The following is a 14,289-nucleotide window of genomic DNA, read 5'->3' as shown; positions in this document are numbered from 1 at the left end:
GACCACCTGCTTTATAGACTGAGGGTGAACCGTTTTTTTTTGGGCAAATTACAATGACCTCCCCTGAGATTTGGCATAATTGCAACTAAACCTAAAGTTTGCCGAATTTTTGCAAAGACCTTCCCATTAGAATTTGGGTTTCAGGCTCAATATTATATTATTAAAAATGTTAAAATATTTGAGTATATCAAATGACTCTTTTACCCCCAATAATTGTTATACTTAATCAATATATATATATAAGATTTACCTAAATATATATATATATATATATATATATTTATTTATAAGAATATATATATACACATATAAATATTAGTAAAATACACGTGCGATGCACGTGATGAATGTTTTCTAACTTATATAATTTATATTTTTTAATTGTTTATAGTTTTATAAAAAAAAAAAAAAAAAAAAAAAATAGACAACATAGTTTCAGGCTCAGAATGTCTTAGAGAGTAATAATTGTTATCTCAAAAGAAACAAAATAAGATTTTTCATTAATGTATGAATAAAAACTATAAACATTTAAAAAATATATGAAAATTAAATTCTATACTTTACAAAATATTCATAAATAAATACTGTATAAAAATTTTATATATTATAAAATTCAAAAGGGTACGACCAATTTTTAGATTATAATAATTGTCATCTCAAAAGAAACAAAATATATTAGAAAATCTAAAACTGTAACGGTTTGAAAATAAAAGTATTCCTAAATTATTTATTTATCAATCTTTATCTTTTTTGCATATCTCATTTCTTCATGAAATGAATCATTGTCAAGTGTCAATTCTTTTAATTCTTCCACCGCAACATAAGTTTTCATGACTTGTTGTTGAGTATTGTTTATCTTCACCAGAAAAAAGAAAAGATTTTCCCTTGCAGCTTGTCACTTTGTTTCTGAATTCATCATATGTTGTAAAAAAAAAAACAAATATAATTAAGAGCTATTGAGAAATTCAAGTAAATATTTTATTTTTAATTTAATTAAAATTTTATGAATAAGGGTGAAAAATTAACTCAATTTATAATTGTAATAAATCATGTAGTGAACAATTTATTAATGTTTGGTAATCATTGAACACTGTTAGGGTTGCAATGAATTTTTTTAGATAATTTGTAATTTGAATTAAACACTTTAAATTAATTTTTTTAAATTTTATTAGGTAATTTGTAATTTGAATTAAGCTCCTTAAATAATTTTTAGGTAATTTTTTGTTTATAAAAACTTTTTTTTTTATATTAATAAAAAAATACTGAAACGTGTGTTTATTATTTCTTTAGGTCTATAGTTTTATAAGAGACTTTCATGCAATCCTTTTTACTTAAAACCAATGTGGAACAAGAAAAATGAATTTTATTAAGTAATTTGTAATTTTAATTAAACTCTTTAAATTAATTTTATATTAATAAAAAAATATTGAAAGCCAAAAGGCCAAGAAGGTAGTACTACATTTGATCTTAGCCAAAAGACCAAGAAAGTTTAGCCAAAAGGCCGACTCAAAAAAATTTAGTACTACACACTTGATATTAGCCAAAAGACCGAGAAATGTGTGATTATTATTTTTTTAGGTCTATAGTTTTTATAAGAGGCTTCTATGTAATCCTTTTTACTCAATACTAATGTGGGACAAGAAAATTGAATTTTATTAGGTAATTTGTAATTTGAATTAAACTCTTTAAATTTATTTTTATAAATTTTATTAGGTAATTTGTAATTTGAATTAAACTTTTAAATTAATTTTTAGGTAATTTTTTGTTTATAAAAACTCATATTTTATATTAATAAATAAATACTGAAATCCAAAAGGCTGAGAAAGTTGTACTACACTTAATCTTAGCCAAAAAATCAAGAAAGGTTAGTCAAAAGGCCGATCCAAAAAAATTTAGTACTACACTTGATCTTAGCCAAAAGGCCGAGAAATGTGTGATTATTATTTCTTTAGGTTTATAGTTTTATAACAGGCTTCCATGCAATCCTTTTTACTTATAACCAATGTGGGACAAGAAAAATAAATTTTTTTAGGTAATTTGTAATTTGAATTAAAATCTTTAAATTAATTTTTAAAAAAAATTTTATTAGGTAATTTGTAATTTGAATTAAGCTCTTTAAATAATTTTTAGGTAATTTTTTGTTTATAAAAACTCTTTTTTATATTAATAAATAAATACTGAAATACTAAAACACTTTACACATTTAATAATAGTATACACTTGATATTAACCAAAAGGTTGAGAAAGGTGTGTTTATTACTTCTTTAGGTCTATAGTTTTATAAGAGACTTCCATGTAATCATTTTTACTTAAAATCAATATGGGACAAGAAAAATGAATTTTATTAGAAAATTTGTAATTTTAATTAAACTCTTTAAATTAATTTTATATTAATAAAAAATACTGAAAACCAAAAGGCCAAGAAAGTAGTGCTACACTTGATCTTAGCCAAAATACCAAGAAAGGTTAGCCAAAAGGCCAACACAAAAAAATTTAGTATTACACTTGATCTTAGTCAAAAGTCTGAGAAAGGTGTGATTATTATTTCTTTAGGTCTATAGTTTTATAAGGGGCTTCTATGCAATCTTTTTTACTTAAAACCAACGTGGGACAAAAAAAAATGAATTTTATTAGGTAATTTGTAATTTTAATTAAACTCTTTAAATTAATTTTTTAAAAATTTTATTAGGTAATTTGAAATTTGTAATTTGAATCAAGCTTAAATAATTTTAGTACTACACTTGATCTTAACCAAAAGACCAAGAAAGGTTAGCCAAAAGGTCGACCCAAAAAAATTTAGTACTACACTTGATCTTAGCCAAAAGACTGAGAAAGGTGTGCTTATTATTCTTTAGATCTATAGTTTTACAAGAGGCTTCCATGTACTCATTTTTACTTAAAACCAATGAGGGAGAAAAAAAATGAATTTTATTTGGTAATTTGTAATTTTAATTAAACTCGTTAAATAAATTTTATATTAATAAAAAAATATTGAAAGCCAAAAGGTTAAGAAAGTAGTATTACACTTGATCTTAACCAAAACACCAAAAAAGGTTAGCCAAAAGGCCGATCCAAAAAATTTAGTAGTACACTTGATCTTAGCCAAAAGGCTGAGAAATGTGTGATTATTATCTCCTTAAGTCTATAGTTTTATAAGAGGCTTCCATGCAATCATTTTTACTTAAAACCAATGTGGGACAAGAAAAATGAATTTTATTAGGTAATTTGTAATTTTAATTAAACTCTTTAAATTAATTTTTTTAAATTTTATTAGGTAATTTGTAATTTGAATTAAGCTCTTTAAATAATTTTTAGGTAATTTTTATTTATAAAAACTCTTTTTTTATATCAATAAATAAATTCTGAAACACTTTGCACAATTAATAATAATATAGATATATACAAACACATACTCCGTATATAATAATGGAATACAAACACACATATATACACACAGTACGCATTTAATGGTGGACTTTGGGGATGAAGAGTTGAAGCATAAGCTTTGTGTTGATGGGCAGCGAACGAGGGTACCACACCACCACTCCTTCCTCTCTATTCTCCACTATTATTTCTCTTTCATTTTTGTCTACCGTAACCCCCACCGCTTTCACAACCATCACCGCCTCTGTAATCAATCAAACAAACAAAATCTTACATCCAATCACAACCCCACAATCAACACCCTAATTCACAAAATCGGACTCAAACCATGGCGCCGGACTCAAACCCGCATGGCGGCGAAATTTGACTGCGACCCACAAACCCGCCGGATTTTGACATCCACTTCACCGGAGGAAAAGAAGATGACAACTGCACCTACAGTCGACGACGCAGCAACCCACGGCCGGAGAAGAACACAATTTTAGCACCGAACCTGCAAGCGAGGCAAAACAGCGACCAACAAACCGTGGCCAGAGAAAAATGCTGCCCGCGACGCCCGACAGACCTAATCAATCATGGCCGGAGAAGAATCCCGAACCTGGTATCGCACCTCGTCGCCGGAATTGGACGCCTACGTACTGTACCGCAGAAGAGAAAAACAGAAAGGTGAGGGACGCTGATTGAATTGGACACCCACTGTACCTGTAACAACCCACTCCACCACATGGTATGATATTGTTCGCTTTGGGCCTGAGTCGGCACGGTTTTGCTCTTGGATTTCACCCCAAAAGGCCTCATACCAATTGGAGATGACACGCTTACATATAAGCACTTCACCTTTTCCTTTCCCAGGCGATGTGGGACTTGTGCACCCGTAGTTCGCCAGTGTGGTAGCCTGACAGTGTCTCTCCCACCCCCCCACAGGGTCATCACAATCCACCCCCCTTGGAGGCCCGACGTCCCCGTCGGCACACTTCTGGCTGGGTCAGGCTCTAATACCATTTGTAACGATCCACTCCACCACATGGTATGATATTGTCCGCTTTGGGCCTGAGCCCGCACGGTTTTGCTCTTGGGCTTCATCCCAAAAGGTCTCATACCAATTGGAGATGACACACTTACATATAAGCACTTCACCTTTTCCTCTCCCAGGCGATGTGGGACTTGTGCACCCGTAGTGCGCCAGTATGGTAGCCTGATAGTGTCTCTCACACCCGCCCACGACACACCCGCCCACAGGGTCATCACAGTACCGGTGGTATGAGCTTATTTTTCGGTGATGGTGATTGGTCAAGATGCTGGAGCCAACGACGGAGACGAAGCCAAACCCAATCAGTCTCAAAATTATGGTTGTGATTAGATTCAATCTATAGATTATTGGGCAAAAGGGATTAGGGTTTGAAATTCAAAATTACCGCAAAAACAAAGTAAGGAATAAAAAAAAAAAAAAATTTGGTACAGAAAGATATCAGAACATACAAAGCCAAACCCAGAAAATAAACCACCAAAAGAATATATACAGATCAACAAAATATCATGGCCATGGTGGCAGCGAAGGGTGGAAAATGAGGTGAAGAGGAGAGAGATGGTAGTTGTGACGGTGGTGGGTGGAGAGGAGAGAGATGGTGGCGGCAGTGGGTGGAGAGGAGAAAGAATACAGATGAATTTGTATGAATTTGTAACTATATATGTATTATATATACATATATATGTATGAATTTGTAACCATATATGTATTATATTTATATATGCGTGTGTTGGTGAATTTTGCACACAAAATACATTATTTGATTTGCGTGTCACATATGGATTTAGCAGAAGTGATGGTGGTAGTGAAGTGAAGGTGGGCTCTAGAGAGACAATGAGGAGTCTGGTTTAAGGGTAGTTTGGGTCATTTAATATAAATTTTATTGTCATTTGATTACATTACAAGGGTAATAACATCTTTTCATATTGTTGATGGGTATTTTAGTCACTTCAAACTAATTTTTTAATAAAAAATATTATTTTTTGTGCTGAGGGGAGGTCATTTCAAAATGGAGAAAACCTCAGGGGGTCACGCTGCAATAAAATGACAAATCTCAAATTTAGTTGCAATTAGTTCAAACCTCAGCAGAGGTCATTGTAGTTTAGCCCTTTTTTTTTTTTAGCAAGTACTTTCACACATTGATAAGGAAAGCACATTCTTTCCCTTCTTATAATATTGAGTGAGAATAAATAAAAATAATAAAAAATCTATTTTCTAAGTATAAAAAATAAAATAAACGAATAGGATCTTTTAAGAAGTTGGAAAAAATGACAAATAAGTTGTTGTGTTCTGCACCCTGAGCCCAATTTTTTCTTTGGGTAATGTACAGCAACACTCCCTGAGATTTGCCAAAAGGACATAGTGGGTGAGGACCGGTGAGAACCGACTGCCTTCTTATAGAGAGTATTGAGGGTGAACCGCCTTCTTATAGAGTACTTTGAGTGAATTGCCTTCTTAATAAATAAAAATAATAAAAAAACCCATTTTCTAAATATAAAAAATAAAATAAACCGAAAGGGTCTTTTAAGAAGTTGGAAAAGATGACAAAATAAGTTGTTGTGCTCTGAACCTTAGGGTTGATTTGCGAGCAATTGTTATCAATATCAACAGCCTCCTGGTTGCTAAGATGTTCCCATAGACCATCAGATGCAAATATGAGAAACTGATCCTTGGGGTTGAGTTTGTGTATAAATATTGATGGCTCTGGACTAAGGATTGGCGTGGCGGCAGTCTAAACTTTGCCAATAGAGGTTCTCTGTTAAACTCTGCCTTCTTCAGATGGTCATCACCAATGGATCTTGCAACCTAAAAAGACATACTATAATATACTTTGTAAGCCTTCTTAAATAACAATAAGGGCACAGTGACTTCCCTTGAGGAGTGGCATAATTACACTGATCTTGTTTGAAAAAAATCCGTGATGTTAGTTGGATCATTTTGTTTTTTCCGTTAAATACACCATGCCCCCTAAAATTCAATCATGACTCCACTAAAGAACAGAATTATTCAAATATATACACACACACTAAAAAATAGGAAAAACTACACAAAAATAATTTTAGGGGTGCTAAATAATAAAATTGTCTATTTTAATAGTTCATTTTTTAATTTGATTTAATTAAGTAAAATAATTACAAATGGATGAGATATTACAATTATGGTAGTTCCATTCAGCAAAGATATATATAGGTAGATATAGAGCCCAAATTGGAGAAAAAAGAATGAACTTAAATCGTGAAAATGTTTATTTTTATATCATACGTGCATTTAGATACTCAACCAAAATCAATTATTCAAAATTATCAAATTGCTCTAATATTTAGCTGTTATTCTAATATGCCAATTCTTTCATTACATTGATTATGACTATTTGATTGAATTTTCAAATAATATACTACAAATTGTCAGATTCATCTTTCCAATTCTGCAAAACGTTTAGTACTTTACCAGGTAAGTGTTGGTGCTATTTTGGTTGCACCTATCATATATAAACATGTTCTGATTTTCCCACTTCCACAATTTCTTATTCTAATTATCAATATTCTGATCTATCTCTGCCATATATATTTCTATGATTTAATTTAAAACACCTAAACCAATAATTCAACTACAAAGTATTGAGTTAAAGAATTCAGTAGTACTGTTGTACTACAATTCAAAGCATAAAAAAAAGATCAATTAAGTAATAAAAATTCAAAACTCAACCTAGTTGTTAGAGTTTTCAAAGTGTGGTGGTTTTTACCAAGATATCTGAAACACAATTTATAATCCTTCAAATCTCATCGTTGCTAGAATATCTTAAAATATAGATTAAGGCGAAAAATACTCGTAATAATAAATCTTGAAGTTTATTAATATCCAAATACCCTACAAAGAGTATTGGACCACCAATATGTACGCCTTGATGGATACTATTCTGACACCCCAATATAAAAATTCACATGCACAATACTCTCAATTGGAACAAAAGAAGAACAATGCACAGGAAGAGTGAGATTTATTAAGTATTTTTTTTTCAGAGAAGACAGTAAATCTCAGGCTGAAGAGGCGAACAATTGGGACAGTAACATGGGACCTACTAAGTCAGAGAAATCAATGGTTGGGATGGAAAGAAAAAACAATGGACTCTGATCAACCGTACACTTGTACATAAAATGAAACTTTTTAAAATAATCTACTTTCAACCTAATTTAGTCTCATGGTAAAATTACTTGTCTATATATGCTTCTCTTTCCTATATGAATCTCTTTCTTTGTCCTTGAATTTGTTCATGATTTGTACAACATTTTGCAATCCTATGCATTTTTCACATGTAAATCATGTTATACATTTCAGACAAGTTGGTTTTTGGTCGGGGACTTGGCTTTAGAATGATGTACGCGATGGCGATAAAGTTATAGGAAAGCTGCAATGATCGGTTTTAACACAGCAATGGACAATTCTGTAAATAATGTCAAAGAATTGAACTTCCATGCATGTTTCAAGTTTTGGAGACGAGGTTAGAATGATCTGATTGCTTGGTCATCTCATCACTGGAAGGACAATTCCATTAAATGTACTGATTGGCTTTGTAAACTGTCTTGCAGCAAAGCACATACTGTGTATGGAAGGAGCGCAACAACCGTCTCTTTCAACCCCCAGAGATGGTGGGAAGGGGAGCCTCTAAGTGTTAGACAACAATATCTAAGCACTTGGGGGTGAGTTCGATTCTTCTCAAATGCTACAAGTTCCTGATTTACTTGTTACTCATATTGTGAGATTGGGTGGGTAGTCAGAAATTTACCTGGTAACTACAAGTCCAAAGGACGGGTAATTACAAGGTTCCCTTATCATAAAAGAAAAAAAAGAAAAAAGAAAAAGAAAAAGAAAAAGAAAACAAGTTATATCTATGAAGTTGTATTCCTTTGTATAAAAAAAAATGTTTCTTTTGGGAAATCGTAATTCTTTAATTTGTGAGAATCACAATTCCCAAAAAAATATATCCTCCTGAAATACACAAAGTATTAAATTGTACATTATTTTTCAGGCTAACAAACTGCCCCACAATGTGTCCCTTTATTTTGCCGCAAGTTTTAAAATCTGAGATGATGCTAACTTTTTGACTAATTCATCCTCTTTGCATGAGGGGAAGTGTGCTCATATGCTGTCTTTCTTTCTTAATTGCAGGTGTCCTCCTAACATTTTCTCCTCTCTTTTTCGGAGAAGACAGTAAATCTCAGGCGGAAGAGGTGACAGTAACATGGGACCTAATTAGTCAGAGAAATCCATGGTTGGGATGGAAAGACAAAACAATGGACTCTGATCAACCGTACACTTGAACATAAAATGAAACTTTTTGAAAGCTTAGTAAAAAGACAATCATAGAATAGCTTAGGATTCTGATCATGCAAATAGCCCAATATGTGTGGGCCGTAACATAACTTCGTAACATGGAATAAATTGTACGTAGCTTTTTTAATGTATCAATTTTATATATTACAAATGATATATCTTTGTATATTTGTTTTTTGAGTGGCTTTTTTCTTCACTGAGTGGATTCTTTATTGACTTTAGCGTGCTTTTGTCTGCCTCCTCAGTCAAGCTCTTTTTTGAGTGCCAGAAAGGAAACTCTGAAACCTTAGTTGACTTTTTGTTTCTGGTTGGGAGAGGAATAATACATAGGTAGTCCACTTACACGATGAAATTACTTGACTGCACTTGGTATTACGAAAACTTGAATTCAAATCAATAGGGGTAATTTTGGGAAATGAGGTATATATTAGTATATATCTGTTGTAGTGCTTGGTGGTGGCTTGTGCAAGGAGCCAGGGAGACAGCTAAAGGGTTAGGTGGAGCCTTGGTTGGTTGTTGGAGTTCTTTTTTTTCTCTTTATCCTGCGAAATGGAGAGGTTGTCAGAAAAAGTTTTTTACAGAAAAATGAGACAAGTAAAAGAGAAAATAAAATGTACAAGTTTGATAAATGTATGAGAAGGAAAATAACTGTACAATTTATTTATTATTTATTTTAAAGAATGTAACATTTGCAACACCTATTGTTTCAAAAATATGATACTCATTTAATTCGAGAATGCAATGTTACCATTTTTAAAATGCAACATTCGTTTATTTTTTAAGTAATTAGTGTGGCATTGATGTGGTGACATTTGTGTATGTTTTAAGGACGTGTTTGGAATGTATTATAATATTATTTTTTTTGATCTTATTCTTTAAATTTGAGTCCATCATGTTTAGGAAATGGGACTGATGATATTGGTGACCCAAATTCATATTATCAAATTAGTGATATGGTGTTTTGATACTGGGAATTAAAATAATTTTCTAACTTTCTTAAAATAAATCTTCGTTTCTAAACATAACTCTGATTTGTATCCTACAACTAAACTATTGTTTTGGTATCGACAAAAAAATATACCGCCAAATACACATCGCATACCAAACCGCCGCAAGTGACTTTTATATTATCAAAGTCATAATGTTGCATGTGTTGTATTTTCAAATGGACATCATCTTTATTGATGCATAACAAAGCACTATTCACTGCCATGTTGTATGACCTATCTATCGCATTTGGAAATGCCTCTGGAATGATCCCACACAATACTTCAGGGTGACGGTTGTAGTGTTTTGATTGGTCGGAATATTCAAATGGAATGTTTTGATTAGTCGGAATATTCAAATGGAATGTTTTAATTAGGATTCGAGAGTATTCAATAACCGCTATATCCGATGTATTCAATAAGATCCCAAGATTGTGAGATGGGAGTGGGTGGTGAGTTTGGGTTTGGGCTAACCCGTGGGCTGGTAAGAAACAAGGGGTCTTTATATTTGCTAAATACATTTGATTATTAGGACTTTATCAGTGTTTGGAGGTAGTAAAATTGTTGTGAGAAGAAGGCATTGTTTTGTATCTACATTGACGTTTGAAAAGCCAAAGGAGGAATTGGGATCTCAAATCAATTGTTTGGACACTTATTTAACCATTAAAGAACGTGAATTAAGGGTTTTAATTTCCTTAATTTGAGATGGCCAGCTAATAATGTCCATAACAAGGATTGGGGCCCACAAATTATGAAGTGGGTCACTGGATTGGATTCCTTTGTGGGCCAATATTGGGGACCATTATCACCTTAAAAATAAGAATACTTTCTTACTAGTATTTCAAGACAACCAACTGAACCAAGAAAGAAACTAAATCTATTTGGCGATGTTATATTTTGTGTTTAATTCTTGAAGCAAGTTTTATTTTCATGGACATTTTGCAATGAAGGTGTTGTTGATATATAGTTGAATTTTGAAGTATAAAACACGAATGTGAATTGTAAGGAAAGAAACTCAAGAAAAATGAGTTTCAATTTGAAGATCGATATAATTTTCAAATACAGTTTTGGATTTGAATTTAACTTTAAATCTCATGGTACCAAATAAAAACAGATTTGGGTCTAACAATTTTTACTTCATTTAAATCATCAATGCAACACTTATGCAATAATATTAAATGAGAATGCAATATTTATGTAGAGTAATTACATTATCAATTTAATAGTGTTATAGTGTAACTTGACATAAATATGTTGCATGAATGTTACATCTTGTTATATTAATATCGCATACTTGATATAGTATTGCAATATCGATCTAAAATATTCTGAATAATACTAGATTCTAAAGTGTACCAGAGGGGAAATTATTTGTTTCCCTGTTGAATTTAAAAAAGAAAAAAAAAACAAATTGAAGTGTCAATTGATGATGATTGGGGCTCAAAAACAATGATTTTGGACTGTGTAATAATTTATTATATAAGAAGGGTCAAGGTTATACCGATATTTTATTGTTGGTAAATTGCATTTAACCCTTCTTAACTTTAATTGTTTTGCATTAAACCACCCTTTACTATTATTATTATTTTTGTTTTGTCAAAAAACACTCCCTCAACTAACTTATATGTAGTGATATGATTTATTAAAATAAAATATTATTATTATTATTATTTTTTTGGTTCGTTGAAAATATAAAATATTATTTTTATTTATGCATGATATGAATTGGTTAATTGCACGAAGGGTGGTTTTTCTCCAATATTACATCATAAGACATATTAAGTGTCTTACTCAACAAGACACCCAGAGCTAAGTTAAGGGTAGTCATAGGCCTGGAAAAGGGCTAGTTATAGGCCTATATATATATATATATATATATATAGTACAGACTGAGCCATACAGGGGATCATCAAATGTCATTTTAATAGTACTACTATATCACTCAATCGGTTTGCTTGGAAGGTAGTAGTAATAGTTACACTGGTCTACCTCCATCAGAGAAAGTGGAGCACTTGAATGGTATCATAAATTGATGGAGTAATTATACATCAAAAGGATCAGTTTGGTTTGGTCTGATGTTTCACTTGAAAAACATAAAACTTCTCACGTTTCTCGTCATTTTTAGTTGACTGGACAAATTAACCCTTCCCCTGTACAAGTTACAACTCCATCCCTCCACTTCTAGTCCCTGTCTATACAACAAAAATGCAATATAACTAGGACCAAAATAATTGTCTCAAAAAAGAAAAACAATAGTTGACTGGATCCACTACAGATGTGAGTGATCCGATATGGGTAACATGTGTGAATGATTCGAACTCTTTGTCATATTATAATATTCATCAAATCATTTACGATGTACTTATATTTCATATTTTTAAAGTGGAATTGAAGATGAAAATTTTTGACGATATATTATTTCTGACGATCTTCATCACTTACATATATGCACGATCTATTGCATCTGATGACCGCCATCGCTTACGCGCATGTGTAGTGAGGACCACTAAATATACTATACCTCTTTGTTTTATTGCATCTCATCCAAACTAAAAATGATATATACATGCACATGTACATGTGTGGTGTGTGTTACTAGCATAACTTATAACTCCCATGTGTAGGACTGGAGGCTCTCTCTGCATTCCAATTGTGAAATTCACACGTGTAAAAAGAGCTGTTGATGCTTTCACATGGTAGTTGACACCAAAATAGGAATTTTTATTGATTTATTTTTTTGACAGGTACCTGTAATGAGTGTTGTGTATATATATATATATATATATATTATACACACACATAGGAAAGTGGGATAGCATACAAGAAAGTCTATAAAATATGTAAGGCCAACAAGAACCCGACAGCTTGGAAATTAATAAAAATATAAAACAGTCTGATTCACCATCCGTGCAAAGATAAAATAACAGCAAAACCAAAAACACAAAAAACAAAAACACATAAGTGAGAAAGCAATCTCTCCTCAGCCTCACTGCTCTCACACCAAGTGCAACACGAAACCAAAAGACACAAACATAGACGAGAGAAAATTGGAGAGAGATATAGCAAATATATATATACAGAGAGAGAGAGAAGGGGGAAGTGGAGAGAGAGAGATGAAGGTTTCTGCAAAACCCATTTCGAGTCCGAGAAGGGCAGAGAAGTTTCCACCGCCATTGATGAGGTTTCTGAGGAGCAATGTGGGAAGCAGAAGCAGAGGAAGGTCGCGTACGAGCCCAATGTTCGTGCGAAAGAAGAACAACAACGCAGTGATTGAAACCCAAGAACCATCTTCCCCAAAAGTCACTTGCATAGGCCAAGTCCGTGTCAGACGCTCCTCCAAACAAAAATCCGGTTCAAAGTCCGGCCGGACCAGAACTCCTCCGGCCAAACGCCGCCGTTGTTGGTGCGTTCGAAAGACCTCGTTTTGCCATTATTTCGTCCGAAAAATCAAACCCAGATCTTTTCGTCCCGATTGGAGCAAATGGGTCTTCATTTTCCGATTTGGGTATTGTAGAAAAACCAAAACTAAAGAAGATTTCTCTACAGTTAAATCAAACCAAGAAAGTAGATACAGAGGTAACACAGCTACTGATACAAGATACGAAGAAGACGAAGACGAAGACGGAGACGGAGACGGAGACGGAGAAGCACCAGATATTTTCGTTACTCATACACCGCCCAAGAACGCTTTGTTATTGACTAGATGTAGATCTGCTCCATACAGATCTTCATCGCTTGCGAGTCAATTTTGGGGCTCACCATTGTTGACGTCAGAAACAGTGGGTGATGAAGAAAAGAAGGCACCGGAACAGCAAGAAGACAGGGAGCAAGAGAGACCCACATCGGAAGATGAACCCGATTGCAGAGATTCGACAGCAGAATCGAGAACAGATCGAGAAAATGATGGAAATTTGGGAATTCTCGAAGAATTTGAAGGTTCAACAGAGGAAGAAACCAAAGAAAGTATTGATGTTCAAAGAAGTTCAACTTCAATTGGGCCTATGATGCTCACAAGGTGTAAATCAGAACCAGCCAGAACAGGGGAGAGGCTCAATCCAGAGCCCAATTCTTGGACACACACAAGGTCCAAATGTTTGTGATTGATTAATTGATTGAATTGATTATAATCTCTTCTCTTTAATTTTGTTTATATATATATATATATATATATATATATATATATAATTACTACTGCTTTTCTTCTTGTTTTAGATTTTAGGTTACTGAAGTGGAAATAGTTTCTGAAAGAGTTTTTAATGCTCAGTGTACTTTTCCACATCTGGGGATATGCGAGAGCATCTTCTCTTAGGCCAATATATATATATGTGTGTGTGTGTGTGTCTAAGATGGGTCGTACACTGGAAGATAGAAAATGAAAATGAAATTGTAATTGTATTTTCATGTGTTTTTGGTCTTAATTTAGTATTACTTTATTAAATGGATCTGTTATCGATGTTTTGTTTTTACTTTTTACTTTGTGGGATGTTTAGACCTTTTTATATTAGGGTTTTGATTAATTTAATCCCCTGTAGATACTCTGACCATCTTCAAGAGGTGACC

General features: G+C 32.8%; 1 protein-coding gene across 1 annotated transcript; it reads left to right on the top strand.

The window, feature by feature from the left end:
* The first annotated feature begins 12,554 nt into the window (after positions 1 to 12,554).
* Positions 12,555 to 14,167, top strand: LOC132293439 (uncharacterized). Its single transcript, XM_059790924.1, has one exon. The coding sequence runs from the start codon at positions 12,843 to 12,845 to the stop codon at positions 13,827 to 13,829; it is 987 nt and encodes a 328-aa protein (XP_059646907.1). The 5' UTR covers positions 12,555 to 12,842; the 3' UTR covers positions 13,830 to 14,167.
* Positions 14,168 to 14,289: the final 122 nt, after the last annotated feature.

The sequence above is a fragment of the Cornus florida genome, unplaced genomic scaffold (genome assembly GCF_030987335.1).
Source record: "Cornus florida cultivar Cherokee Brave unplaced genomic scaffold, ASM3098733v1 CherokeeBrave_3.0.0_Hap2_Chr02, whole genome shotgun sequence".
In the NCBI taxonomy this organism is placed as follows: Eukaryota; Viridiplantae; Streptophyta; class Magnoliopsida; order Cornales; family Cornaceae; genus Cornus; species Cornus florida.
The sequence above is the reverse complement of the archived record's forward strand: the minus strand, read 5'-3'. Positions and strand labels throughout refer to the sequence as shown.

What these genes read in the sequence shown, in the direction of transcription:
- LOC132293439 (XM_059790924.1), top strand. Translation starts at nt 12,843, where the DNA reads ATGAAGGTTTCTGCAAAACCCATTTCGAGTCCGAGAAGGGCAGAGAAG.